A 27771-nucleotide genomic window follows, 5' to 3' on the forward strand; every position below is an offset into this window, starting at 1 on the left:
TCAAGAAAAATCCAATAAATAAGGATGGAATACTTCTAGTAACCCTCTTGATGTGGTAAACTGGAGTCTCTCAGATCAGGAGGGCCCCAGGGTACTGACAGTTGTATAACTAAACTTGGAAAGTGAGGCTCCAGTAGCTACTATGTCATCTTCGGACTCTCTCAGTCGCCTACAGGGCTTCCAGCAACAAGCAAAAGTAGTTAAAAAGGCTTTGCGGAAACGCTTGTTCATGAAGCAGTAGATGATGGGGTTGACGCAAGCTGAGGTGTAGCTCAGCAAGTGGATGAAAGAAATGGGCGCTCCTGAAAGCGCCTTGCTAGCTGATTGATGATCAAACGCCTTCCAAGTATTGACTGAGTAGAGTGGCATCCAGCAGACAAAGAACATAGCCACAATGACAATCAGCATGCGAATGACGCGCTTCTTGGCCATTAGCTTGGCTTCTGAGGTATTGCTACGTGGGCGGTCCAGCTTTGTCCCACCACAAGGCGTCAGAGTGGACATCTCCATTGTGTTGGGGCGTTTTGACACCTGGATGTAACAGCCATCCCCCTCATCACAACTGGGAGAGGCACTTCCAAGACCATTTAGGCCATTCTTTTGTGCTAAAAGAAGAAATAGAGGGAAGGAAGCCATGAGTACAACATTAACAGAGTTTTCACATTGTTCTGTAGAAGTGGCAGATAAACCTGCATGGTACAGTATTATCAGTTTCAAGATTTTAACTTTAGTATTGAAAATGTAATGTCAAGTATTTTAAGACATCACTTCTATAAGAGTTGGTGTTCTAATATACTGTAATAGAGAAAGAACATTTCCTTTTTCAGCATAGAACTTCTTTTAAGCATCCATCCATTTTCTAACCGCTTTATTCAATTCAGGGTCATGAGGAGGCCAGAGCCTATCTCACCAAGCAACGGGCTTAAGGCACTCTGGATGGGACACCAGTCATCACAAGGCACACAAAAACATGCATACATACTCTCACCAGGGCCAAATTCACAGAAGCCAATTAACCTACTAGCATGTCTCTGAACTGTGGGAGGAAACCAAAGCACCCGGAAGAAACCAGCAAAAACACGGGGAGAAAACAAACTCCACAGAGATAGCACCCTGGAATCTGGAAATGGAATTGATCCCAGGGCTCCAGTGCTTGAGGCAGCAACGCTATACAATGTGCCATCCAGAGCTGCATTTAAATATAGATATTTTTATAAATTACAGGTCACTAACTAAATTGACAGGATTTTTTGCAAAACTCAGTTCGGATATATCTGGGCGTATTAGAAATGATACACTTGATTACCTTTGAAGCTCATACATGTGGCACAAAGCCTACATAGTTCCTTATCTTTATCTGATAAGGAAAATCTTTATCCGTATCTTTATCCTTTAGAGACATAATTTACATACTGTATTCTTGCAAAAAAAATAAAGAAAGAAAAATCTATTTAAAGGTTGACTTTAAACAGGCAAAAATAACTGTGGAACCATAGTAAAAATTAAAAAAAGGATACTATATTCTACTCTGATTAAAAAAAACTAATTCATTCTACAAAGACATTATAAAGGACTGCTTGACTACATCAAACCGCGATCATTTCTGATTAGTGTCTTAATATGTTTGGGAAAAATATAGGATTTTTTTTTCTGATATCTCTGTTTTTCTATATATTAAAAATTATACTTTTTAATTAAAAATTTGGCAGCACTTCTTGTTCAGGAGCCCTGAGCAGTCCTGGCATGTTCTGTCTGTGAATTCAGTTCTCACAGTCTCAGTGGTGGTTTTCATCGTGTTGACATGTAGTCAGGACCAGACTGGCCATCAACAAATACTGCAATTGAAATTGTATTCTAAAAATGTCTGAGAACCTCCGTGAGATGTACTGATGATTCATTCAATGAAGAAATATCTGAAAATGTCAAGCAATCATACTGTTGAGGAAATAGAAATGTCATAATTCAAAATTGAAACGTAAATTATTGGACCATGAAGTACACCTGAGCATTGTTACATTCCTCTTTGGCACATGAGGTATAAACACAAAATAAAATGAATACATGTGCAAACAGAGTTTGAGTAATTAGTATCTTCGTCTTTTTTTAATAGCTGTATATGATACTTATTCCCCATACATACTGAGAAACAAAAGGCTGTTTCTCAGTGTACTTGCTCCTGTACATGCTGTGTAAGGTATTAAGTGTTATTTAAAAAAAAACAATCTCTCTGTTATCATAGCATGCATATATCCTTTCTGACCTGGCTTTGCTTTAAATATTTAACTTTTCTGAGCAGCTTTCTTTAGAATGTGTGATTACCATCAGGGGAATAAATCACAAAGTGCCTTGCAATAGTGCAGATTGTCACGTTTCATAACAGCTGCTAACAGACACTTTTGAATTCCTTGATGTTCTACGCATGCAAATAAATATTTTACATTTCAGAATAAATAAATTAATAAAGATTCTAACATTTCAAAAGTTAAAATGCTTGAAACATTCATAAATGTTGTGAAATTGTTGTGTAAAACAGTATTTTTTATTAAACTGCATCATATAAATATATTGCAGTGTTCCATCTTAGTAGTTAAATATAATGCATCCCAAATCTTGGTAGTAAAAATAAGTTTAGGGGGAATAAACAGCAATAGTCATATATCTAATGGCTTTGCAAGACATATTGTCTCTAAATCCAAATTGGTGGGTCTAACCAATGGAAAATAAAAATAATTATTTTAAAATCACATTTTTAAATTGAAGAAAAAAAGAGTAACAGCCTCTATCACAATAGAATAGTACTGTATGGCTTATGAATAAGACTCAAAATATGTTTAAAATAATGATCATCAGAACTGCACTAGCTCTGAGCAGATAAGGAACATTTCTCTGTGTTCTTTTCAAATAGCATCTGCAGAGGTTTTGGTGCATCTTTACATAAACGTTGAAATAAACAGTATAAGATCTTAATATCACCACCTGACCTTAATATCAGACTTCTATTATTTTTGTTAACACCACATACAGTATCTTCATACAGAATACCTTTAGTGCCTATGGAAATTTGCTGATACAAACTATACAGTGTCAGGTAAAATATGCAATATTGCAGTCTCAAAACTGCAACAAGATCATGGTCAGGATATGACCATACAACAGTGATCCAAAGTCATTTTATTTTTTAGGTGCTAAATTGTTTTAAAATTTTCAAAAATTTTCAATTTTCAATGATTTTCAGAAATATAGATTTTCTCCACTGATTGACAATTTTTTAAATATTATCTTGGAAACATTGAATCGTAACTTACTCTAATGTAGTTATGTATTTAATGTGGTACTTATGTAGTAGTCTTTACTGTGTACTGTAATGTACACTGTAGTGTACTGTAAAAAAACATCATGTATCTAATATTGACATTATTTTTGCGATCTTAAAAGCTACCAACCATCAAAGGCTTCAGAATTATTAAGTGAAAACGTGAACTTTGACCAACATTCTTCTGCAAACAAGTCAAAAACTAATCAGATGGACGAGAAAGATTATTTTTTATGTGAAAACTGCCTTCTGTTTCATGTGCTCTGCCTACTAGAATTACATTAGCTATTTCATTAATATTTTCATATATGTTCATCACTAGTCATATTTATTCATAATCATTGTAGTGATTTAGATTACAGTACATTCATACCCTAGTATAAGAACATTCTGTATAAGAATTTTCGCTAATCCAAACATGAAGAATTTGTACCTTGTAATTCGTTATAAGAAGAAAATTTCACTAATTTGAACTTTGAAGCTCGAAAGTGACCAATTTTGGTCGAGAACCTTCTTCGAACAGTTGAATTCAGTGCCACCGAACAGCTGTCTGTTTCCAGGCGTACGCAAGGCATTGTGATTAAGGACACCGTGAGGCAGCAGTGCTTTTTTTACGATCACAGTGAAAGCTTGTGTTCTCATTTTCAAAGTGTTTTTATGTGTTAGTTTTGTAGTTGCTGTTCATTATGGACCCTAAGAAAGAGAAAAAGATTCTTCAGCGTAATAGTCAACAACAGTATGCGCATCATTCTAGGCAATCGCTTGGATAGCTTTCTATTATGAAAGGGTGAAAAATGTAAATATGATACAATTAATTATTTTATAGCTATAGCTGACTTATTTGAGTAGAACTGCATTCTTCACTAAGCTTGCTATAATGGTCTGTATGGTGTTATATGGTTAGAGTGTTTTTTGAGGGAACAGGGTGGAATTTCTCCATTAAGAAATAATGGAAGTTTTATTTTCGATTTACGATCTCCCGCCTTCAGATACAGATTTTCAGGAATAAATTAGGTTCAGATACCAGGGTATGAGTGTATTTTAGAAGCTCCTATGGATAAGGCCAGGTGCCAGTACAAAGCAGCAATGATATGTCTACATTGTTCTAGTGTTTCTTTTCTAATATTAGGAATTCTATACAAGATTTCTTACGATAGGACCTCACCATTTGCTTCTTTTTTCTGTCCAAGTTCAAACTGTATTCCACGGTAGAGCTCCCTCGAAATGAGTCCATAGGCAATAATCATCACAATCCCCGGAATAAAGAAAAGAATAAACAACAGTAAGAGGTACCTGAAAGACAAGAAACAGAAAGAACAGAAAGAGCAGGTTCAGTGGAAAGGTGAAAAAGGTTCATTTACGTTTCTTACTAGCAATGTGTGTGATTTATGAAATTTATCATAAAACCAGAAAACATCATAAAATAGGAAATAATCAATTAACTTTATTTCAGTAAAAAAATATTACAATTCAGGGTGAACCTCTGCTGAAAGGTAGTAAAGGAAACAGGATATACATACTGTAGGTATTGCACTGTGCGGATGCTTGTCATAGGACAGGTATGCTTTCTAATGAGGTCATTATTAAAGGAATATACTATAACACTGTAAAATAAAATGAAAATTCTTCAAGCCTAAAGATCCTATTATACATTACCAGGCTTTTAAAATTTTAATTAACTTTGGGTATCCTTTTCATTTTGATTTCATTCAAATCCTTTTTAAACAATCTTTTATTGCCAGAAATGAAAGAGAATTATCTCAGGCTGTTGTAGAGTCTTTTCATTAAAATGCATTTGATTCATTTCAAATCCATTTAGACCAACACTGAAGGGCATAAATTACATTACAATGCTCTGAAACAAACATACCAGGAAGCAGGTTAAGCGAGCAATAAACAAGCTTTGTTTGTATCATTCTTTTATCTTCAATAGTTGCAATTCTATTCAGTAAAGGCCATGACGGTGCACATAATCCAATGGAAGAAGTGCACAGACTAAAGCAAGAGTTGTGCTTTCTGAAGCATCACAATACATCTCTGGTGGGTGAAAATAACTTGTACCCTGTCTTTAAAGCAGACAGCATCCTATAAACATCTGCCCAGTGATGAAACCCCAAGGAGCATTCAGGAAAACCTTTCATTTAGTATTGTCAGTTTACAGTAGAACTGTGTTCTAACTACAAGCTGGCCAGTGCAATTAAAACCTGAATAAATAAAAAATGCAGTGAAGCATTTCTACTGCTAAAATCTCCTACACCTTCCAACTAATTGGCAGGACTTTTTTCTCCTTCCATCAATACTTGTGGCTGCTCTGTTGACACAGAACAAGCAGGCTTTTGGGTTAGAAATAGTTTTGCTGTATTTGTGGGATGATATTAAATTTGTTGTTAATATCTTCTGTTAAATTAGCTTTCTAAGTCTTTTGCAATCATTGCTCTCTTTTTATTTGTATTTTTAATATACAGTACAGTATTGTATAGTTAGAACATTTCTCTTACTGGTACCAATTTGTAGATATTTGCACGTTCTGTTACATAATTTAAATTTTAAATTGTTTTCTCCTATTTGCTCATTTGCTTTCTTATTGTTCTGTTTTCTGTGTTATAGAAATGTAAGCTTCTTGGGCAGGCCATCCCTCTAAACGTGAATTTGCTCTTATTCTGTTAAGTAAAGAGTTAATTCTTTACAGAAACTCTGTGCCATATGCCTGAAATGTGGCATTTTGTTAAGCCGTGTTTTATATGTAATTTATATAATAACCACATTGTTAATCCACTTGATATTAATTACTTTACATAAGATTTATTATAGCTCAGACCTTTAACAAGAATTTAAAAAAATCATCGGTATGCACATATGCTGTATCCTTTCCACAGACATTGGTAACATAAACCATCTGTTTATGCTTTATTGTGGGTACTGTTAACATGTTCGACTACAAAATTGTAGGTGGAAGATTTCTGTATTATTTACCTTAAATACATGACTGCATCTTTTATGTCTGCAAATACTATATTTAGTATATATTTGAAAATGAACACACCTTTATATCTTCCCACATCACACCAATATAGATATACAGTGTTTTAAACAAATTATTGCTGTAAATTACTAATAAAATCTAAATGGCTTACACAGTTAAGATATTTCAGATGCTTTTCTACAAGTAATCAGATTATTGTATGCCACAAACTAATACTGTTTTAATGTAAAATGTCATTGCTAATACTAAAATTAAATTCAGCTGTTGTGCTTACCTATTAAATGTATTGCATTGTGTGTGTTCCATGTTGCTTTTTTAATATGGATGAATGCGATTCAAGTACAAGTATGAAAACACCAGAGATACGAGCTATGACTCGACCAGCCGAAACCTGTGGAATCGTCTCACTCCCCACACACATCATCACATGGACTGCCTTCCAAGAATCTCCCTCTGCCTGCTCAACCACCCACACAAGCAAAATGAGGCCTGCCAGCTTCTCCACAGAGAGCAAAACAAGCAAGAACTGCCTAAAAAACAAACTTACATAATATTCAGCTTGTTAATACCCTGTCTTGTTCGGACAAGTTGACTTTGCATTGTAACTTCATAATTCTTCAGATCTGAGGTAAAGGGGGTAGATGGGCTGTTTTTGTTTTTTATGTTTTTTGACTGTTTTTAAATGGACATCATATGATTAGATTCTGCATTTAAACTGAAATGTACTATTACTAAGAGAATTGTTGTTGTTTATGTATTGTACCTTGATGTCCAATTTGCTATGGATTGTGAATTCTAAATATGCTATTTAAAAATAATTTAGAAATTGTCCAATTAACCTACAAATTTCACAAACATTCAACTATCTTTGTCAGAATCGCACTGAAGTACTGCCTTACCCCACAAGAGAATGAGGGATGAGTAATGAGATCCCATGTTACCTAGTAACTTGAATACACTGCTTAACCAATCAATTTGGACATGGAATTTGTATTACAGAAAAAGAAGCTACATGCCATCACTTTTCTAATCACAAGCACAAACACAAACACATTTTGCATACAAAGCTAATTTTTATTTTTATATATATTAGTCTTAACTTTAGATATTAAAATGATTTTTCTTTAAATTACGTCTTTATCTAAGTAGACACTTGAGTGTGCCTAGGTACTTTTACAGCACAAAAAAATCTCCCAGCATTAGGAATGGTTTAAAATAATTTTTGTCTAGCCGTTAATTCGTTTTGTAGTTTAATTCTGGAAAACAGCTGTTATGCATTGGAAACTATGGTGGTATCTGCCAAGGCTGTCAGGTATTTCACAGCATGACTTTCATATGGGAAACTAAAAACAGGGGTGGAAACTGATGCTGTTTTTTGGAGCAAAGCATGAGAATTAAAAGGAACATTCCAGAAAAGTAAAGGTTTTACCGAAACAAAAAAGTTATAATGAATGTTGCTGAGCTGATTTTAGCTCAACACACAATATACAGTATGTTTTCAGTAAAAGTAAGCAGACTGCATCAAAGAGATAAAAGAAAAATGTGAACTTGAATTAAAGTAACATAAAGCACAAGTTCTCACAGCACTTACCAAGCCTGCTGCACCTCATCTTTCGGCCAAATGAGACGACATTTGCGTGCCTGGGTTTTGTTTGCCTTAGTGTACATATTAAGGATGCTGAAGATTGGGTAAGGGATCATGATAATGAAGGACAGGATCCAGGTGGTGGCGATGACGCGGTAGGCATGAGAGCGGGTCTGCCAAGCTCTGGATTTGAGAGGGTTGCAGATAGCACTGTATCTCTCTATTGCTATCGCCACCAGACTAAATGTAGAGACACTCACTGAGATTCCTGCAAAAAAGAGGATGATGAGAAATATTACATTCACGTCTTCTATGTAGTGTTTCAGCAAGGTGAACAAGAAACACAATATTTTTAGAATAGCTTCTTATCCAATATGTCCTGTGCTGTTTTTTTATTTCTCTTCTTAATAAGACAAAGGTAATATATGTTTGAGATATGTAGAAAACGTAAAGTCCACTTCACTAAACAGTGATACTATAATTAGTGTTTTGGACCCTCGTTGCATGTCACTAAACTGAAAAGAGAGCCCAGATAATAAAATGGGATCAGAAGAGCTGTATAGAAGAACAAGAAAGAAGGTCAGGCAGAGATTAGGTTAGATTAGGCTAATGTTTGCGTGAGGATAAGATCGGGAACTACTACAGACTGAACATAACAGACGTTATTCAAGACTTAAATGAGGAGTTTGAATCTGATATAAAGCCATGTAGTGCCAGCTGTGATGAACATCAATAACTGGCTCTCTGATGTTTTGTAAATGCAAATCATAAAGTCTTAAATTTGTTTAATTTGAATGTGGAACACAAAATAATAAAAAATAAAACTGTGCAAAGAGAAAATAGTTCTTAGTGTTACAGACATTTCTACATAAACTTTGTGCTGGAAGCTGTGTATTTTTTAATTAAATAATCCACACACTAAATACTGTATACTGTATATTCCTATATGTTTTAAATATGTTGTCAATATTATTATAAAATATATGCCCTTTTTCCTGGGGTAATGACAGTGTTACACAAATGCAATCAGTAGCACCCAGTATGGTTAGAAATCCAGATAATCTAGAAAATCTAGATAATCTTTGCATCATGGGGAAATGGCTACAGGTGACAATGTAGACAAGTGAAGAGTTGTTATGTTTCAGGTGCCAAAAACATTTAATAATTATAAAATAGGAACCATTGAGCTTGTAGAGGCTGCTTATAAAAAAGACCAAGGTTTATAGTGACACATAGCTTTCTTCTTCTAGACAATGTGAGGAAGCAGTGTAAAAGTAAAAAGAATGTTAAGATATATAGTTAAAGGATGTAAATCAAATCAAAATACAGAGGCAGTGCCTAATTTAAAACATTGAGCTGCTGCTCTCAATTGCTTGACCAGCAACAGGAATCCAATTGCACTTGCACCATACAGCCAAAAATAATGTGCTGATTCCTAGACCACAACATATTCCCACATCCCCCACTATACGTGACAACCCTCTGGACAACTAAATAGGTGGGTCCAGGTCAATAGGCACATCAAATACATAGCCGCAAGGTTAAAAAAAAACACCCTTGTGCTTTTTATTTACAGTGTGGAAAAAAATCAAAACACCACAACCAATAACAAAACAAAACCCTTAGCTTCTTTTTGAAGTGTGTGAAGCTTTAGAAGTTCTAACTAACTTCTTTTTGAAGTCCCTATCTAACACAGCCAAGCATCTAAACTGCATACTTGTCTCATAACTCTCAAAATCAAAAAGTTCAAACCAAAAGTTCATAACTCAAAGAATCCTTGGTCCACGGTCAATCCCCTTCCTCTTGTGAATGGTACACAAGAGATATCCACTGACTAACTCAGTAAACCTCTGCTTTATGCTTTGTGCTTTAAACAGTCACCTGCCCAATTGTCTTCCTGCAACTGGTTATGTGACTGAGAACAGCAGCTTATTCCCCCAGATGTTTCTACGGGGAAAAGAGTCCTGACTATACTCACAGTACAGTACAAAATACAAGAAAGATATTGCTCTTGAAATCCATCCAAAGAAGATCAATCTGTTACATTGTTTGGCTCAAATGAATGTTCGACTTTAACAGGATAAAAGAACTAAACCTTTTTAAGCTCAAACAGAACAGATTACAAGGGAACCTGATTCAAGTATTCAATATTCTAAAATGCATAGACGAAGTAAATGCTATGGACATCATCAGAATCAAAAGTGAAACACAAACCAAAGGGGACACATGTAAATTAAGAGGAAGTATATTTAAAATGGAGAGGACCCACTACTTTACACAAAGGGTTATGGGAGTTTGGAACAAGTAACCAGCCATATTGTAAAAGGCAATAGCATTGTTTCTTTTGACATCCTCTCATCACTTAGCTACTAAAAGCCAAATGAGTTAAATGGCCTCCTCTCCTTTACAAACATTGTGGTATTCTTCTTTTACGTTCTTTTCCAAGAGTCTAAAAATCCCTTAAGCAATCCAAATCATTTGGTTTATTGTAGGGAGATCCACATGGTGAGGCTGTTGTCCCTCAAAACACACTGGCCTGACCAAATGCACTGTCTTTGTCATTATTGAATCGGTGCTCTACTAAACAATATTGAGCAAGGTATGTTAGTTACATAAACAGTGGATTTTAAGGAAAGCACTCATTTGAAACGATTCACTATTTCTCCTAAACAATAATAATTTGAGGGTTTGTGACCTAATCTTTTCATGTTAAAAGCTAACATCACATAAACTACTTTTCCTCAACAATGCATCTTCTTTACAACAAAAACAAATGGGTGTAATGGAACATTTTAGAGCACTAAAGAAGACTGATGTCAATTCCAATGTCCATCCAATAAACTCCCATGAATTACTTATTTCTCAGTGTCCTCCAGTGAGAGAAATTCAACTTTTATTTTTAACTAACCTTCTACTGAGTTGACCTTGAAATCCTGTCTTGTAGCAGGTGAGCTTTAGCTTCAATTTAAAAGTGCAGGGAAACTTGAAGTATTAAAGTAAGAGTTTGTGTCACTATGACGTCAAAGAACCAAGACTTTTGGAAAAAATACAAAACCAGCATTACTCTGTTGCAAGATGCACCATTGAAAAGCAAGAAAAGGTTTCAGATGAGATAATGTAAAACATTCTAACCATCTTCTCTTAGAAAAGCTTTAGTTCACCAGGAGAAGAGTATGAAAAACTATTATCTTTATGCATTGGGGGAAAACTCATTTTACCTAAATTATACGTTGCAAACAAGGCTAGTCTGCAGTCAGCCATGCATGAGTTACACGAGAGATAAATTAGATAACCTGCCAAGTTGTCTTGTGATAGAAACAACTGACTCTTCATTTGAACACCATGGGGTAAGCAAATTAGTTTTTTCCATAAAGCTTTGTATTTCAACAATAGCAACAAACAGAAAAGTGAATCTTCAACATGCATCGATTATCAACTACAAAAATGGCTGAATAATTAAATCAGAGAAATTAGTAAAACAATTCAGTACAGGGCTTTTAATTACCTTATTGGCTTTTACTAGGCTCTCATGTGCCTCACATCTAAAGCACAAAAATATAGTAAAAAATATCAGAGTTTTGCCTTAAAGCATTTCTTCTGAGTCTTAAAGTCAGTATAACATGAGTACTGCTAAACCCTCCCAGACACAATAACACATACACAGCTTGTGTAATACAACCAGAAGGAATAAGTTGCCTCATTTTATTTACAAGATCCATGGCAGCTATGCTGGGAAATTTCTATATTTTTGCAAGATCTGATATATAGCATCAGGACACCAATGGTGACCACAGCACTGTTTTTTGTTCTATTTTATTTTTAGGCAATAATTTTCACATTTCTTTTCTATATTTTACATGTTTTCTATTATTTATTTTTTTAGAGTATTTTAATGCATAATAACCAACAACATTTTTTTTACAGGGGGTTAAATTTAACAAGTGAAGGTCTCCTCATCTCTGCTCTGACCAAATATTGAAAGTTGATCTCTGCAAGAAAGTATAGAAATTTATCTATACTCCTGTTGTTCATCTTGACGGCATAGACCGCATCGCACGTGCCACATATCTTCTCATAGCTTCTTGTATATGTAGTATGAAAAAAATGTCAGAGCTCAATAAAGGTTCTGGCAAAACATAATCTCCATGCCAGATTGAGACTGCCCTTGATGCCTGAGTGGTGTAGCCAGGTTTTCTGCTGGTCTGAAGGTTTTTAATCACAGGGAATCAAGGTATGCATCCACTCTTGAGCTCAACATGTTCTTAATAAACACACAGTAGCTTGTCCAATTATCAATATAAATATTTTTAAGGTAATGCAAAACAAATTATGGTTAGAAGATGAGGTTGGATTATTTAGTATAATTATACTTTATCTGCTGTGCAGGAATTATTTATTTAGGTTTGGATTTATGTAATAATTCCTAGTGGCCATCTTTTCTAAACTAAGCAAGGTATTGATCATCTGAATTAGGTTCGGTCACATCTTAACTGTAGTCTGCAATTTTTCATTGCAAATTGATCGCATTCAGAATAAAAAGCTAAATATTAAACATCCCTGTTTTAACAGAAATAAACTGTAAAAAATGTTTAAGAACTGAACATAAGTATTGACCAACCTAAGGCAAATAAGACTCTACAAACACATGTAAATGTGAATGATCACCAATTCTTCTTTGCATTTACTGTATGCTGATGGATAGCAATTTTCAAGGGTTGACATATAATTTATATCACATTAGAACATTCAGTGGATCTCCTACTTGTTAAACCACTCCAGTGTATTTTGGCTTTGTGCTTTGGGTTATTGTCCTGCCGATAGGTGAATTTGCATTCTAGTTTTAGGTCTTTAACAGACTAAAGCAGGTTTTCCTCTATGATTTGCCTATACTTTGCTCCATCCATTTTTTCCTCAGTTTTTTCAGTCCCTGAAAAGCATCCCCATAAAACCACCATGCCTTACAATACTGATGGTGTTGACTGGGTGATGCAGAGTTTTGTGTTTGCACCAGACGTACAGTACTGCTTTGAATTAAGACCAAAAAGTTCCAGTGTTTTCTTGTCTGACCTCTAAAGCTTTTGCTGCATGTTTACTGTATGCTGCAAACTCCATGTTGGGATTTTAGTTGCCATACAGTCCATTTAGTTTTGGAGTTACCACAATATTCTTAACCCATGAACATTTTCTCCTATCTCACTAATTGAACTCTGTAGCACTTTCAAAGTACTTTTTCATTTCACGGTGGCATCGCTAACCAGCTTCTTCCTTACCCTGTAGCTCAGTTTGGAGGGACAGTCTGATCTTGACAGTTTCTAGGTGGTATGATAGACCTGCCCGTTCTTAGTAATTAACTTCTTTTTACGCTGAAAGAATTATTCCGTGTCTTTGAAGTTTTATACCCTTCTTCTTTCTGCAACGTTATCCGTTAGGTTGTTTTGAAAGCTCCTTGTTCTTCATGGTAAAATCATTGCTTGACATTTACTACCATATTGAAGGACCTTACAAAGACAGGTGAATGTATTCCAAAATCATGTGAACCACTATTACTGTACACAAAACTATTCTTCTAATTGTATGATCAAATTAATTCTGAGCACCTGAAATGACTTGGGTTTTTTGTAGGAAATGAATGCATATGCAATCAAATATTATAGTTTTGGATTTGTTTTTAGAATTTTTGTTGACTTTTAATATCTTTTACAGATAAAATTGTTCATTGTCAACATTAGAGTTTGATTATAAACATGTACTTTGTAGTTTGCAATTGAACAAAATGGGACATCATTGGAAGGGTATGAATATTTTTGCTGGGCACTATTTGCATTCATATAAATATGCAATATCTAACATTTTTTTTTCTGTTCACAGACACCTCTTAAAGTCTTATCTAAACAAAATATTAATGGTATTGGTACTTACCCATGAGGTAGGCAACAATTCTGCACATGGCGGCCCCAAAGATGAAGTCTTCCAGTAGGTTGGGAATGAGGGTGAAGGGCATGCAGAAAAGAGCCACCATCAGGTCACTGACAGCCAGGGAGAGTAGGAAGGAGTTGGTGACTGTGCGCATGCGTTTGTTCACAATCAGCACAATGATGATTAATGTGTTGCCAAAAACACTGAGCAGGAAAATCACAGAGTACAGCAGAATTCTCACAGAGTAGTCCAAGTCTAACAAAGGGAAGAATCAGAGAAAGAACAAGTGGTCAAATGGGAAGGCTTACAGTATGTTAAGACATTACTTTTGAAAAAAAATTGCGATTGGCATATGAAGAAGTAAGAAAAGTATTCACTCGGACTGTCTCCATTTATAACTTGGTTATTTGATGTGTTTGATGCTTGCAGTTTTGATTAATCAAGAACAACCCTGTTAGACCCTGCTCCTAAAAACACCAATTTTCTGCTTGGAATGGATGTGCCCTTAATCTTGAATTATCTTAGAAAGTATATACAGTACAGACCTGATTTGGGTCTTGAATTCAAGGGAACCCTTTGGTCATCAGGTCTAGACCTTCAGATATTTTTTTAGACTTCCTACACAGTACACATATTAGAAAGAAATATCCAAAAACAAAAACAGAAAGCAGCAACTTTAACTTTAACTTAAATTCAAAAGTCAATTTTGTAGCACACCTAGGATGTCAATTTCTCTTTACAGATCTTCTCTAATAGGTCTACTTCCTTGGATAAAACTTTGAGATTGATTCACAAATCATTTATTCAAAGATATTCATGATTTCTTATGAAGGCAGGACCTAGAAAAGTTTTCTTTCTCTTCCAACAATTGAAAAAATAAAAATAATAAAAAACATAATTGTTAGTATTGCAGTCATTCACGTGGAGCTAAAGAGTCTCTTCATGGTGTTTGGGCTATAAAAAGAGGGGTTTACACTTTTTGCACACACATCTGGTGTTTATTGATGACAAGCTGACTAGAGTCTGTGATCTTCACTTGGCAGATGGACAGAATTAAAAAAGCAAAACAAAATCATGGCAAACACTCATGATGCCTATAAACTACCCCTGAGCTATTTCTGAGCTAGACCAGCTTTTTAGGAGGTTGGTTTGGAAAAAAAACTCTGGACTCCTGGTTTTATCATCTGCCATTCTCAATTTCTTTTGTCCTTTATTTTGTTTGTTGAATATGATGCCGATAGAAAATGTGTGGCTTCATGGTAAGGACAGTGGGTTTTACATATTTTGGCTAAATTTGCTTTCGCAGTTGTATTTTGCTGAAGAACTGTTACATTATCAATGGACTTTGGAGCATCTCTGAACTGCTTTACCAGGTAAACGATCTTATAAAAATGGACTGCATTGCTGTATTTGAGTTTGAAATGCACCGTTGTATAGCTGACATTGTCTTGTTTCTTATGATATAAAGTTTGTGGTGCTATGTTTTGATGTTTCTGTAAAATTGTATTCAGAATATATTGGAATCACGTGCATGTGTGACACATTGTGAAACGATAAAAAAAGTTGCAATGTGAAATAAAATTCCACTAAGTATGCTGATGTCCAAATCTGTGATGTGTAAGTCTCCGAAGTCCAATACAAAGCTACGAATAAAAGGAAGCAATTCGGTCAATTTAGCTTGCTTGGATGCTAGTAGTGAATTAACTCATGATCTCACAATGCCATCTCTTAAATGAAGACCAATTATTAGCTTCAACAACATTACTTTGCATTATTGCATTTATTTTGGATTAAAATATGACTAAGATAATTCAAATGTTTTTAACTGTAAAATTATTTTAAAAGATTGTGAAAATCTGTGCAATTTCAAATAAGAGACAATAACATTACAAATCTAAACTGAAAAGGGATCTAGTAACTATTGAATTGTTTGGGCAATAGAATTATTAATGCCTAATGCCATTTTAGTAGTGATATTACGTTTGACAGAAATAATGTGCAATCAGACATAGAACATGACCTGTCTGTGAGCCATTTCACAATTAAGGCAGAGACAAAGAAATCTACACCAGGGCAAGCAGTTAAAGCTCCGTGATGATTAATATTCAGATATTTAAAATCAGAAAAATTGATTTGTTAATATTCAGTCTGTGCAACTTATATACAGTAAATTAGAGTAATATATCCTAAAAGGTGAATAGCATGAGAAAGCATTCAAATGCATAACTCTTATTACCTCAGATATGTTTTAGAAAAAATCATATGAATCTTTTCATATCAGAAAATAATAACAATAACATATCAGGGCGGAGGTGGGTAGGGCCACCTTTGGGGCAGAGTGGTGGCTCTGTGGCTAAGGATCTGTGCCCGTGGCTGGAAGGTTGCTGGTTCAAATCCCGCAGCTGGCAGAGAAATCCTACTCCGTTGGGCTCTTGAGCAAGGCCCTTAACCCCAGCTGCTCCAGGGGTGCCGTACAATGACTGACCCTGTGCTCTGACCCCAAGCTTCTTTCCCTGTCTGTGTGCCTCATGGAGAGCAAGCTGGGGTATGTGAAAAGATAATTCCTAATGCAAGAAATTGTAAAGGGTTAATAAAGCGATGTTGTTATTATTATTATTATGTTATTATAACAATAATATATAAAAGTAGAAGTCATAAAAATACAGTATAGGAACAAGTAATAGGTTTATTCGATTCTGAAAGAAAACACAACGTTTCGGCCGTGGAGCCTTCTTCAGAAACGTTGTGTTTTCTTTTTTCTTTTTTTTTCAGCATGGAATAAACCTATTACTTGTTCCTTTGCAGCCTATGCATGCTGACGCAGCTACCCACCTGAAAATACAGTATATTTTATATAGTGGTGTAATTACTCATGTTACATTCACCTTTCATTTCTTTCTATACTACAAAACAAACAAAATAAAAGTTCATTGCAAAATCCTGTGTTCAAAAATAATATTAACTGCTGATTCTAAATTGAAAAAGAACCAAAAATGACAAATATGGGCATTTTAACACACATGAAAATGAAATTTAATTTTAAGAACATGAGAGTAAGGTTACAAATGAGAGGAGGCCATTAAGCCCAACTAGTCCATTTGATACTATAGCTAAACAGGTGTGGGGAGCATGGGCGAATCACCAAAAATCTCATTTAGGCGAGCTACATTCTTCAAATTCTCATGAGGAAGTCACTGAATTGGCTGCACCTGGAGTCTCTAGCGTCCTTTAAAAACAGTTCCTGAGGCAGTCAGAGGTTGTCTATTTGTAGACCCTCATAGTTCAGAAAAAAAAGTAAGCATTTAAAACATGATTTGGAGGTAGAGTTTTTTGTCTGGTACATCAAATCTGAGGAAGATTATAGTAGAATAATATTGGTAGCAGCCGCAGTAGTTTTCTGGGTTGGGATGCCGATAAATAATAAAGATGGTTAATGAGTGCACCTGGCCAACTGGAAATGACTGAGTGAGGTTCTTGCCACTGCTATCCAGGGAAAGATATGGTTACAGTTCATATCGAAACCCGTTGCCACTCTATCAGTAAGGGGATTTCTCACAAGTACATAGAAGCTAAGTGATTGAAGGATCTGTTCAACTTTTTTGTTTCTTGAAATTTTTTGTCTGCTACCCACATGGGGAAAAACTAGCACTTGCCTGCACCACACACCTGCCAGGTGTTTGCTTAGCCTTGAATCTTTTTTTTTAAATTACTTTGCTTTTTCTTCAATGTTTGTTTTGGAAGTTAAGGTCAATGTCCTGCTAGAATGGATGTACCCTTTAATATTGACTTAGAGTTCACCTTGAACATCCTGTCTGAACCTTCCTTTTTACATGTCTTATTCACCACACAAATGAGAAAGAAAACAGCACAGACATATACAGTACTATCGTCTTTCTTTATAAGTAAATTTCTCAATTTGTGGCACACCTTGGATTTAAATGTCTTTTTCTAGGTCTTCTCTAAAATGTCTACTACCTTGGGTAAAACATTTCAAAGTGATTTGAACAAATATAGAAAATCTGCACAAACTTGTATGAAGATGGCACATGGAGTGGTTTTGCTGGTTCCCTTCTGTCTAGTTTATCTTAACGTGATGCCGCATGCCTTAGAAAATGAGCGTCACGTATGCAATCCACCCCTTATTAGATCCCTTTCCTTCTGTTTTATTTCAATCCTCTTTTTCTGCCCTCTGCCCTCTTAACCTCAACATATTAAATGAGTCCTTGTGCACTAGAGTGGTACTAATGCCATTTAAAATGGATACAGTGGATACAGTTACCCTTATGACCAGTTAAGAATAGTCTTACAATCACGGTTTAGGAATACAACACTCATAGATGAATAATATAAATGATCAAAGCTATACATATTAACAAATTAACAAATACATTTTCTGAAATAAAATATTCATTATATATATTATAGTAGTAGAAACAAGACATTAAACTTCAATTTAATATTCGGCAAAATTCGTTGTAATTCGTGGAACCTTTTTTGAAGAAGTATTCAATTCAAACATTTGTGGAAAGTTTTTTTTTCCATTTAACTTTCATTTGCTTTTCACTAAATTCATTCAAGCAAGAGCTTGCTTGAGTCACACAGTATATCTCAGGATTTATTGAGGTATCCATGTCCACCATAGGAGTGGACTTATTTAGTAAAATGATATTTAAACTGTATAATGTGCTTGAGTAGATAAACCAAATAGCAAAAAGGAGTGGAACAAGAAAAAAGGTGCGAGAAAGAAAATAGATGCTTCCATAATTATGGGTCTAGTCTTTCTGAAGAACAAGGGTTCTCATCACTGATTCTTGTTACTGTCCTTGATTAGCACTTATGAGAAACACTCGACAGGTCTTTCTGCTTATGACGAGTAAAATGTTTTATCCAATCACACAAAAATAATAAACAGCAGATGTATGATTCCAGTTAATTTTGCTAAAGTTTAAATAGAAAGCAATTTTTTTTTACACAACAGTACATACTTTCATCAAAGTTCCAATCAAACACACACCAGAATACATATTTTCTTACTTGATCTGCATATTTAAATATGAGAAGTTGAAACTTCAACTGAAAATCAAATAAACACACATTATATCTTTGTCACACCGGTGTGGAAAATGTAAAGTGAGCTAATCTTGACTACTAATGAGTATTTGTATTGAAGATTTCAGGCAATTTTTATTTTGTTAAATTTTAATTAATTTTACAGTTAAATAACATGAATTTTAATTATTTTAAGTAATTACCTCCATCTCTATATTAATGTTATAAATAGATTATTATCAATGGATATTTATTAATATAGATAATATTCATTAAGGTGGGTAGCTGGGTCAGCATGCGTAGGCTGCAAAGGAACAAGTAATAGGCTTATTCCATGCTGAAAAGAGAAGAAAGAAAACACGTTTCAGCTGTGGAGCCTTCTTTGGGTGTAAGGGATGGCTTACCTAGATAATATTAATTACCTCTATAAAAAACTAATGCTAGTGCTGTTGGAAAGAACAATTACTAGACCCTCAAAAAAAAAACCTAGAAAATGAACTCATTCTGCATATATACTACAACACATATTAATTTCTGGTTTAGCTTGTTTTGTTTTTCTCACTGTAAACATTAGCACAGCCCCAAGTCATATAAGGATCCTTCCTCTCCACCCATCACAATTTCACAGAAGAATGATTCACTTTCTTTTATTCATTGAGCAAGCCTCTGAAGTAGGCCAAAATAGCAATTAACACAGACTAATAAATGGCATTCAAGTTTTTGGATTTGTTTTCCTCAAATGTTTTCCAAGCTAAAATCATTATCATAGTCATTTTGTGTCATTTGAGTTTCAGCAATCATGCTATCCTTTCCATTCCTCACTCTACTGCTCTTCAGCAACTAAGCATACAACTCCATTTCGTGAGGCACTGTAATTTCAGCTTCTGATTATCATCATTTTTTTATTGTTCAAAAGCAAGGTTAAACAAGCTAATATTTTGAGGGATAAACGAATCTGGCCACATCACTATTACAGCCTAATTGTGCACAAGTCAATCATGCTGTCCTACTGTACATCTAATTGGTCTCTTATAATTGTCAATGTGCTTGTGAACTGCAAAGTGTTGCAATGCTGAGCTGACTGCAACCACTAAAGGATTAGAACCACATGAGTGCCTCTACTACAAAGTGAGGCCGAATGCTGCCAGACCTCCCTGATTTAGAAGAACACAAATGCTTTGTTGTCTTTTTTACACTTGGCATTCACCAGCCATTCACTTCTTAGATCATTTGTTTTCTGCATAGGTTTTTCCCAGTCTTTAAACATTTTGTCTTTTTTGGCCACGAGTACATTTTTGTTTTTTTTTTGTAAAAAAAGCTGGTTCTTCCAATTACAAATGAAACATTTTTTTTTGTTTTTAGAGCCATACTGTATATGATTTATAACGAAGGGTCATATAACCAATCATTGCTTTCTTTGTCTTTCTCAATCCATCCTACATTAATAGAAATAAAAATAACATAATACCTTCTAAAATTTTACTATGACTCATATTAATTCTCTCACTATAAGGTTTTAAATGAGATCCAGGGGACAGGTAGGGTAACAACCGGACACAGCCCAGTTCTGTAAACCTCTTAACAGCTGTCCACAATATCTGGAAAATCCTGGAGGCTACAGCGATGTAACAGGGAGCCCAGGCCAGTCTCAAATTGCTAACCATGGATTCAGTTAAGTAATCTCCAGTTGTGAGGGCTCATCTTGGTGTCTGAATAAGACCTTTACCTTAATGAGAAAACGGTAAGTCCCTCTCTGTGAAAAAGAAATTGTCTCCTCATTAATATTAACCACATCCCAGCAGTATAAGTATGGAATCAGCTCCCAGACACAGATTGAGTAGCCTTTTCTTTTTCGCATTTAGGTTCAGATGGGACTTCAGTTCTGTGGTGCAAGTATTCACTGACAGAAAACCTGGAGACTAAAATAAACAGTAACAACAACAATGAAAACACAAGGTGTAAGAGTAGAAATGACAACTGTAGCTAAAGAAAATGATGGACAAAATGATCTATTCCGAGAATGATGTGAAGCAAGGTAGGATTTCTATTGTCAAGCAAGTGTGGTCCTAAGTGGCAGGGTAAATTCACTGTATATTGAGACTGCTTTTACTGCTCCTGTCAATCATAGCTCTTAGCTCAGTGTGTCTCTGTTCATATCTCTTCATAAGCCATGGTGACACATTTAAGTGTTCTTTTTACTGACTGCAGAATGATGTCCTGAAGCATCCAAATCAGCAGGTTTTCTGTCTTGTCAAGTCTCTACAGTACAGCACAATACACCAGAAGAATTTCACAGCAGTGAAGAAATGTCTTTTCATGGTAAAATATTTTTACATGCCTGGACTATGGTAAATGAAGTACATTTTGAAACTTTCACAAAACAAGTCCACATATGAATGCAGTCAGTATTCATTATGAAGTTACTGCATCCCTTCAGCATTCCCACCTTGAGCAAAACTTTAACCTTAACTTTATCTGAGGTTAAGGTTTTCACATTTATAGGTAACACTCAAGGGAAAATATTTTAAAGATAAAAGGCTTCAAAGAGAACACAAGACGCTTGTTTAAAATAATGTTTTTCACACCAGCTCTCCATACTCACCTTTCTATTCTAGTCACAAAGGTGAAATTACTTCTACCAGGGAAATAATTATTAATTCAAACCAATAATTATAAACAACAAAAATAATGTGAAATCCCATTTATGACTTCCATACACTACACCTCTAGGGATTTGAGCATACAGTATCTAGGGCTAGTAACATACAACAGTATATTTGTGGTGGCAAAACAATGTTATATGCTGTACACTTTAATGACAAGTCAGATACCAGTGAATAGTTGCTGCTTTAACACAGGGCCAGTTATCTCTGAAACCAACAAACCTACCAGTATGTCTTTGGACTGGGAGGGAATGGTAGCACCAATTCCATGTGTACTCGGAAAAACATACAAACTCCACCTTGCAGCCCAGGAATTGAACCAAGGGCCTCTGTGCTGCCCAAGCTTAAAAAAATAGTTGTCTAAAATAAATTACCCAGGAGTTATGGAATCATGGAATCCAGTTTTCCTGGGATCTCTCAAGAAGCACTTGTATGAAAGCTTAAGACTAACAAGATACTAACATTCAAATAAGAAAGATAGGTCGAATGGCCACCTCTCATTTGTAAACTTTCTTATGTGTACTTCCATGTGATCCGCAAAATAGTCATGATAAAAATATTGCGGTTTTTATTGAATTTTTTAAAAAGGGATACTTACTTTTTGCAACTAAAATCAAATACATAAAATAAAATACTATTTAATGTTTTGAAATAGTATTTTCTGTTTTGTTTTAAACTTCAACTTAATTAACTCTATTCATTACAAATATCTTTATATTAAACAATGGTTTATCCACTTTACAAAGTCTAAACCATATTTGAATACACCATTATACACATCAGAATCCCTCTCTTTTAAACAGATCATTAGAAACTCCAGATATTTCTGTGCATCTTATTGTGCCTCAACTGAAGAGTCCCTTTGTGCAGCAAAGCTATTAACTGTGTACTTCATCTTGATACTGTTCATTGTTTGTTTTTTGGTACGGTACATCACAAAAAATCTTTAAGCATTAATTAGGTTGTAAAGTCAATGGGTACACTGCACGGGTGGTAGCAATCAAGTAACATTCTAGAATATTTTTAGTCAATGGAATAAGAACCTCTTGGGAGTAATCAACATTAAACTAAAAATGGAAATCACCTACACAAACTATTACTGAAGATTCATTAAAATCATGAATATTCTGATCATTTAATATAATTTGTAACACCAAATCAGCTGTTGGATGGCTATGACTTTTCCACAATTTAAAACTGACTGAATGAAGTGTCAACATTGCAGGGAAAAATACTTTATGATATTTTCTCTGTATAAAAAAGAATGAAAAAAGTGAAGAAATAGAAAAACACAAAAATAGCTAAGTAATTGTTTCAACACTTTGTATAGAAAGGTCTCCCATTAGTCACACTTTGGGCAATTTATTGTTCAGATTGAAGGCTTATAGATAGAGTAATATGACCAGACTACAAAAATTTTAAGAAAGGGAACATTTTCTCAAAATGAATGCTAACCACAATCATATATTTGGGGTACATTATTCACTTTCCATGTCAGTGTTGGAATAGGTGATATTGGCATTTACTCATTTTTGGAACATACAGTATATACTATAGTGCATATTAGGTGTAGAGACTGAAATATTTAAAAAGTATAATTCAAATTACACTTTGCTTTGATAATCATTCAAAGTACATAATGGGAGAAAGGCAAATAAAAAGCAAATAATTACTTCATATCTATGCAAATAGCACTGTTGTTTAACAGTTGGAACGATTTAGTATTTTAAATGATACTGATATTTTACATCTTGAAATGTATTATAGATTGGCATCTAACTTTTAGATTTTGTAATTCAGAAATTATCTAAAACATGTTTACATAAAATATAGAATTGTGAACTTGTGTAGACATTTATTGGGTTACATATCACCAATCCTTAAGGCTCTGTTCTCAAAACACAACATTTTGAATGATTTTAGATATATTTTCATGAGGTTTCAGCTTCATTGAACACAGCTCACATCTCACACCTGAAGAAGGCTCCACAGCTGAAATTTTGTGTTTCTTTTCCTTTTGTTTCAGCATGGAACGGACTTTTACCCATTTCTTTGCATCCTATACATGCTTACTCAGCTACCAACTCGGATATTTCCATTAGTGCTACTTTAAAACATTTTATCATAGGCACTTCTTCATCAAAATGTACTCAAGACCAAGTCCAGGTGGATACTCCTGTCCATACCTCCCATTTCATATTTTTTACCTTCAGTAAGCTTTCTAATAATAATCGTCTTAATGTGAAAAAATATGCACCTTTACACTTCAAGAATTACTCTGCCCAGACAAGTAGGCAGTGGAAAGAATGCTTATATTCAGCACATAAATATTTACACAGAGATTCCTGACTTAATCATGACTTTAAAAGAATGAGACTCTCAATTCCAACACAATATAAACGCAATTGATAGAATAATTTCTTAAAATATTCATTTGTTTTAATAAGCATGCTTTGACATACTAGAAAAACACAATATTAATAAAACAATTTTCTGTCAGCAGTGAACATTCTCAAAAATAAGAGGCAGCTTTTCATTGATCATGCCCAATTTTTCTAAAAATATTTGTGAAGATTTCTTAAAACATTCAAATGGCTTAGATATGAGCTATTCTCACCAGAAAAGTTTTTTTCTGATATATGACATTTACATATAACATATATATAAATAATTCAGATTTTATGTATCTTTATATGTATTTTCAATGTACCGGTTTTCTCTTTCTCTTGTGAAGAAGAATGATTGAATGGAGAGTTTAGATTGTTTTTAGATTTGAATACTTTTAAGAAAATATTTAAGTTCATTTATCATTTATTTTAAATCATTATCCTAAATGACCGCAAGATAACAAGTGAGTAATGAATGACATTAATGACAACCCCTCTTTTTATGTCCTCTTTACAAAAATAACTCAGTCTAACACATTTTCAAAACAAGATTTTTTATTAATGCTAGTATCAAAATTCAAAGTATAGCTAGTTTCTTCCTATGGAAGAAAACTACCAGAAGACTTATCCACACCATGCATTATCAGACAGACACGTATTCCAGATAAGATTCATGGCAAGTAGGACAGGTTACTAGGTGGGACCACATCAATTACCAATCCATTGCAGAGTGCAAATACAAGCAGACTATCTAGAAATACAATCTACAATTGACAAATACAGTCTAGAAACACCAATTAACTGAGTTATCACATCTTTGATAGAAGAAAGGAGGAAACTTACGCACCCCCCAAAAAACATGTAATTATGGAGAGAATATGAAAACTCTACACAAAAGGCACCACTCTCTGAAACCGAACCCATGATTGAAGAGCTCTGTGACAGGATTTTCAACCACCACACGACCATCTTGCAAAATTCCCACATCTTGTGGGTTTTTTTTAATTAGCCAAAAGTAGTGTGAAAAGGGGTTAGAAGAATTGTTTGAGTAATGTTCTGCAATACCTCACATTTACCAAAAATAAATTTACCAGTTCATGTTCTGTGTGCTGTATGTCTGAAAATTGAATATAATTATATACTGTACTAACACATTCACTATGTGATTATATTGGGATATGAATCTTTGCTGGTAAATCCAAGATTGTTCCATTGATGATACTGTTCCTAAGGCTAATGGAGTGGAAATGATCTTAGGTTTGATTCATCAATTAGATGTACAGTATATTTATTACCTTTAATGTAAATGTCAGGTTAAGCATTTGGGAAAAAATGTTTTCATGCTAACATATTTAAGAGAAAAGGAATGGAGATTGATGATCTACAACATTCCTCCATCTTGGATGAAAAACAGTCATTGGATGAAAAAATGAGAATCCCCTACTTCAGTGCCAAGAAAAGGTTTGTGAAGGAGCAACATAATTATATAATTATGGAAATTCCAACATCTTACCATGAAATTCCTAAATGATGGGAGATTATATGATATAAACTAATACACGACTGCAAAAATAATTGATATAATAAATAATGTTCAGCAAAGTACAGTGTAAAAATGGTCTCTACTGACATTTTCATGGTCCCTGTTTGTAGATTATACATTAACAAGGTGAGCTATAGAGTATGTTTAGACCTATGATTCAATTTAATAATTTTGCTTTCTTGTGACAGAACAGTGCCTTTTTGTGTGCCTGCCTATTACAATTATTTACAGTGAACTACCATGGAAAATGCATAATAAGGTGTAGCAAAACACAGTGAAACCATGGCAAACGAATGGTAAAGCATGAAGTGCAATCAAACAGTAAAGCAAATGCATGGTATAAGCATGACAAACAATTCAAACACTGTAAAATGACCTGTAAAACTGTAAAAGTCTGTATACTCTCCTATTTACTATATACTTGCTGTTTACCCTGTAGAAAAGCCGAACTTGCTCTCAAACTGAGAGCAAATTCTGAATTTACTATGAGCTGTAGGATTAAATATAAGTCAACCACCTCTAATATTTAGAGACAAGCTAAATTTAAAACTTAATTTAGCATTTATCTTTCTAATAAGTGAGCAGTCATTATTCTGCACCATTAAAGTGTGATTTGGTATAGGACTGCAGGGATTTTATGGAAATTTCATTCCATTAAATTAGGAGCTCTAAGTGAGCTACAGTACCTTTATGTTTAACTTCTCTGAATAATGCTACAGGATTGCACTGCATTTTTAGTCTGTTGCACTATATGCTATTCCCATAAAGATAATGACAATGATAAAGATGTAATTCAATCTTTTATTTGTATACCTTTAATTCAAGATGTAATTCAATGCAAAGGCAGTATCAGTTAGAAAAGGGAAGTCAAGAAAAGAAAACTAGAAACAGTGACAAAAAGTGTCTCATTATCTGTTAGAAGCAGGGTTATGCAATTATCAAATCGTCTTCCATTCTATGCTTCTGTTCTTAGTGCATCTTATAAAATTGAACTCCATATATCACAGTGAAGGCATGTGAGTGTGTCAGCAAGTATAAATGTACAGGACGCAGCTTAACAAATTCAATGTGACTTTGCCTTGGACATTCTGAGCAATTAGACTTTCCCCAGTCCTACCACACATTTATTTTCATGAATTCAGAAGCATAAAACAAACATCATATTGGTGTCAATTAACCATAATGATTGCCATTTTAACTAAATGTAACTAATTATTAGAGTGAAAGGATTTTTTTTTCCCAGAACAGCATTAATAAAATTCAAGATAACTACATTTATGTCATTGCTGTTGTTTGTTTACATGAAAGATGCAAGTAAGAGTATTTGCTGGATTTGTGCCTCTAGCATTAGTTAATTAAATAGATTATGCATATATAACAAAAATGTAATTAATATAATACATACAAATGAGTACAAAGTATATCTGCCCAGCTAAATTCAATTATAGTCGAAGTGTTTGCTAAAATAAAAAACGGAAAGGATTTCTTTTATTGCTAAATGATTTCGCTGTGATTCATTAAAATGCTTTGGCCCCTAAATATGTAGAACTTGTTCAATAACAGTACTAGCACACTCGTTTTCTTGGGTACTGGTATCTTTTTTTGTATTGTGATGTTACTTGTATGATGTAATGAACTAAATGTGTACTCAAAAGTCATTCTACAGTAAAAACAATAAACAATGGACAATAGGAGTACTGTAATTAGGCTTTAAGGATAATACAATAATAGTGCACTTCTTACCTTTCGGCCGTTGAGGTGTCTGTTCTGGAATTACTGTGCTGTTTCCACAGGTATTATTCACGTCCAATGTAAAATTCGTGGTGTAGTTAGCAGATGGGATGCTTTGTACCTTCATGCATTCCAGCAAAGCTGCTGCCTCATTCATCTTCTGTAAATCCATCCTATAAATCTTAATTTGCTCTAAACTTTAACGTGAACGTCGGCACAAAAATGAAAGTACTGTATATAGATATATGTATTTTTCACTTTACTTCCTATACAAATGAAATGGGGCTGCAGATGAAAGTTCCTCATGCATTTATTTTAAACGGAACTTTGTTGCCATCGTTTTGCCTTTTTTTTTCCTTTATCCGCTTATCTATCGAGTTTTAAAAAGTTAAACTTCCTTATCGTTAGTTTGGGGTCTACTTTTTTTTAAGAATAACGGAATCTAAAATTCAGCATCCTTTGACTACTGAACGCTTTACTAGAACCAGAGCGGACTGTCACTGAGCTGATGCGTCTCAGATGCCGAGATCTCGATCTGTTGGGGACGATGAAACTGAAAGCTCTTCCCGTCCTCCCTGAACTGAGACCCTCTTCTATACTC

The 27771-nt window shown here is 34.5% G+C and overlaps 1 protein-coding gene across 1 annotated transcript; it reads right to left on the reverse strand.

Annotated features, from left to right (window-relative positions):
* Window positions 1-27771, reverse strand: cckbrb (cholecystokinin B receptor b). Its single transcript, XM_088913335.1, has 5 exons — window positions 27183-27771; window positions 13801-14052; window positions 7888-8149; window positions 4479-4606; window positions 1-605 (listed from the first exon to the last, which is right to left on the reverse strand). Exons 1-5 carry the CDS (start codon window positions 27340-27342, stop codon window positions 76-78), a joined length of 1332 nt encoding a protein of 443 aa, XP_088769461.1. The 5' UTR covers window positions 27343-27771; the 3' UTR covers window positions 1-75.

The sequence above is a fragment of the Atractosteus spatula genome, chromosome 4, assembly GCF_055471065.1.
Source record: "Atractosteus spatula isolate fAtrSpa1 chromosome 4, fAtrSpa1.hap1, whole genome shotgun sequence".
Lineage (NCBI taxonomy): Eukaryota > Metazoa > Chordata > Actinopteri > Semionotiformes > Lepisosteidae > Atractosteus > Atractosteus spatula.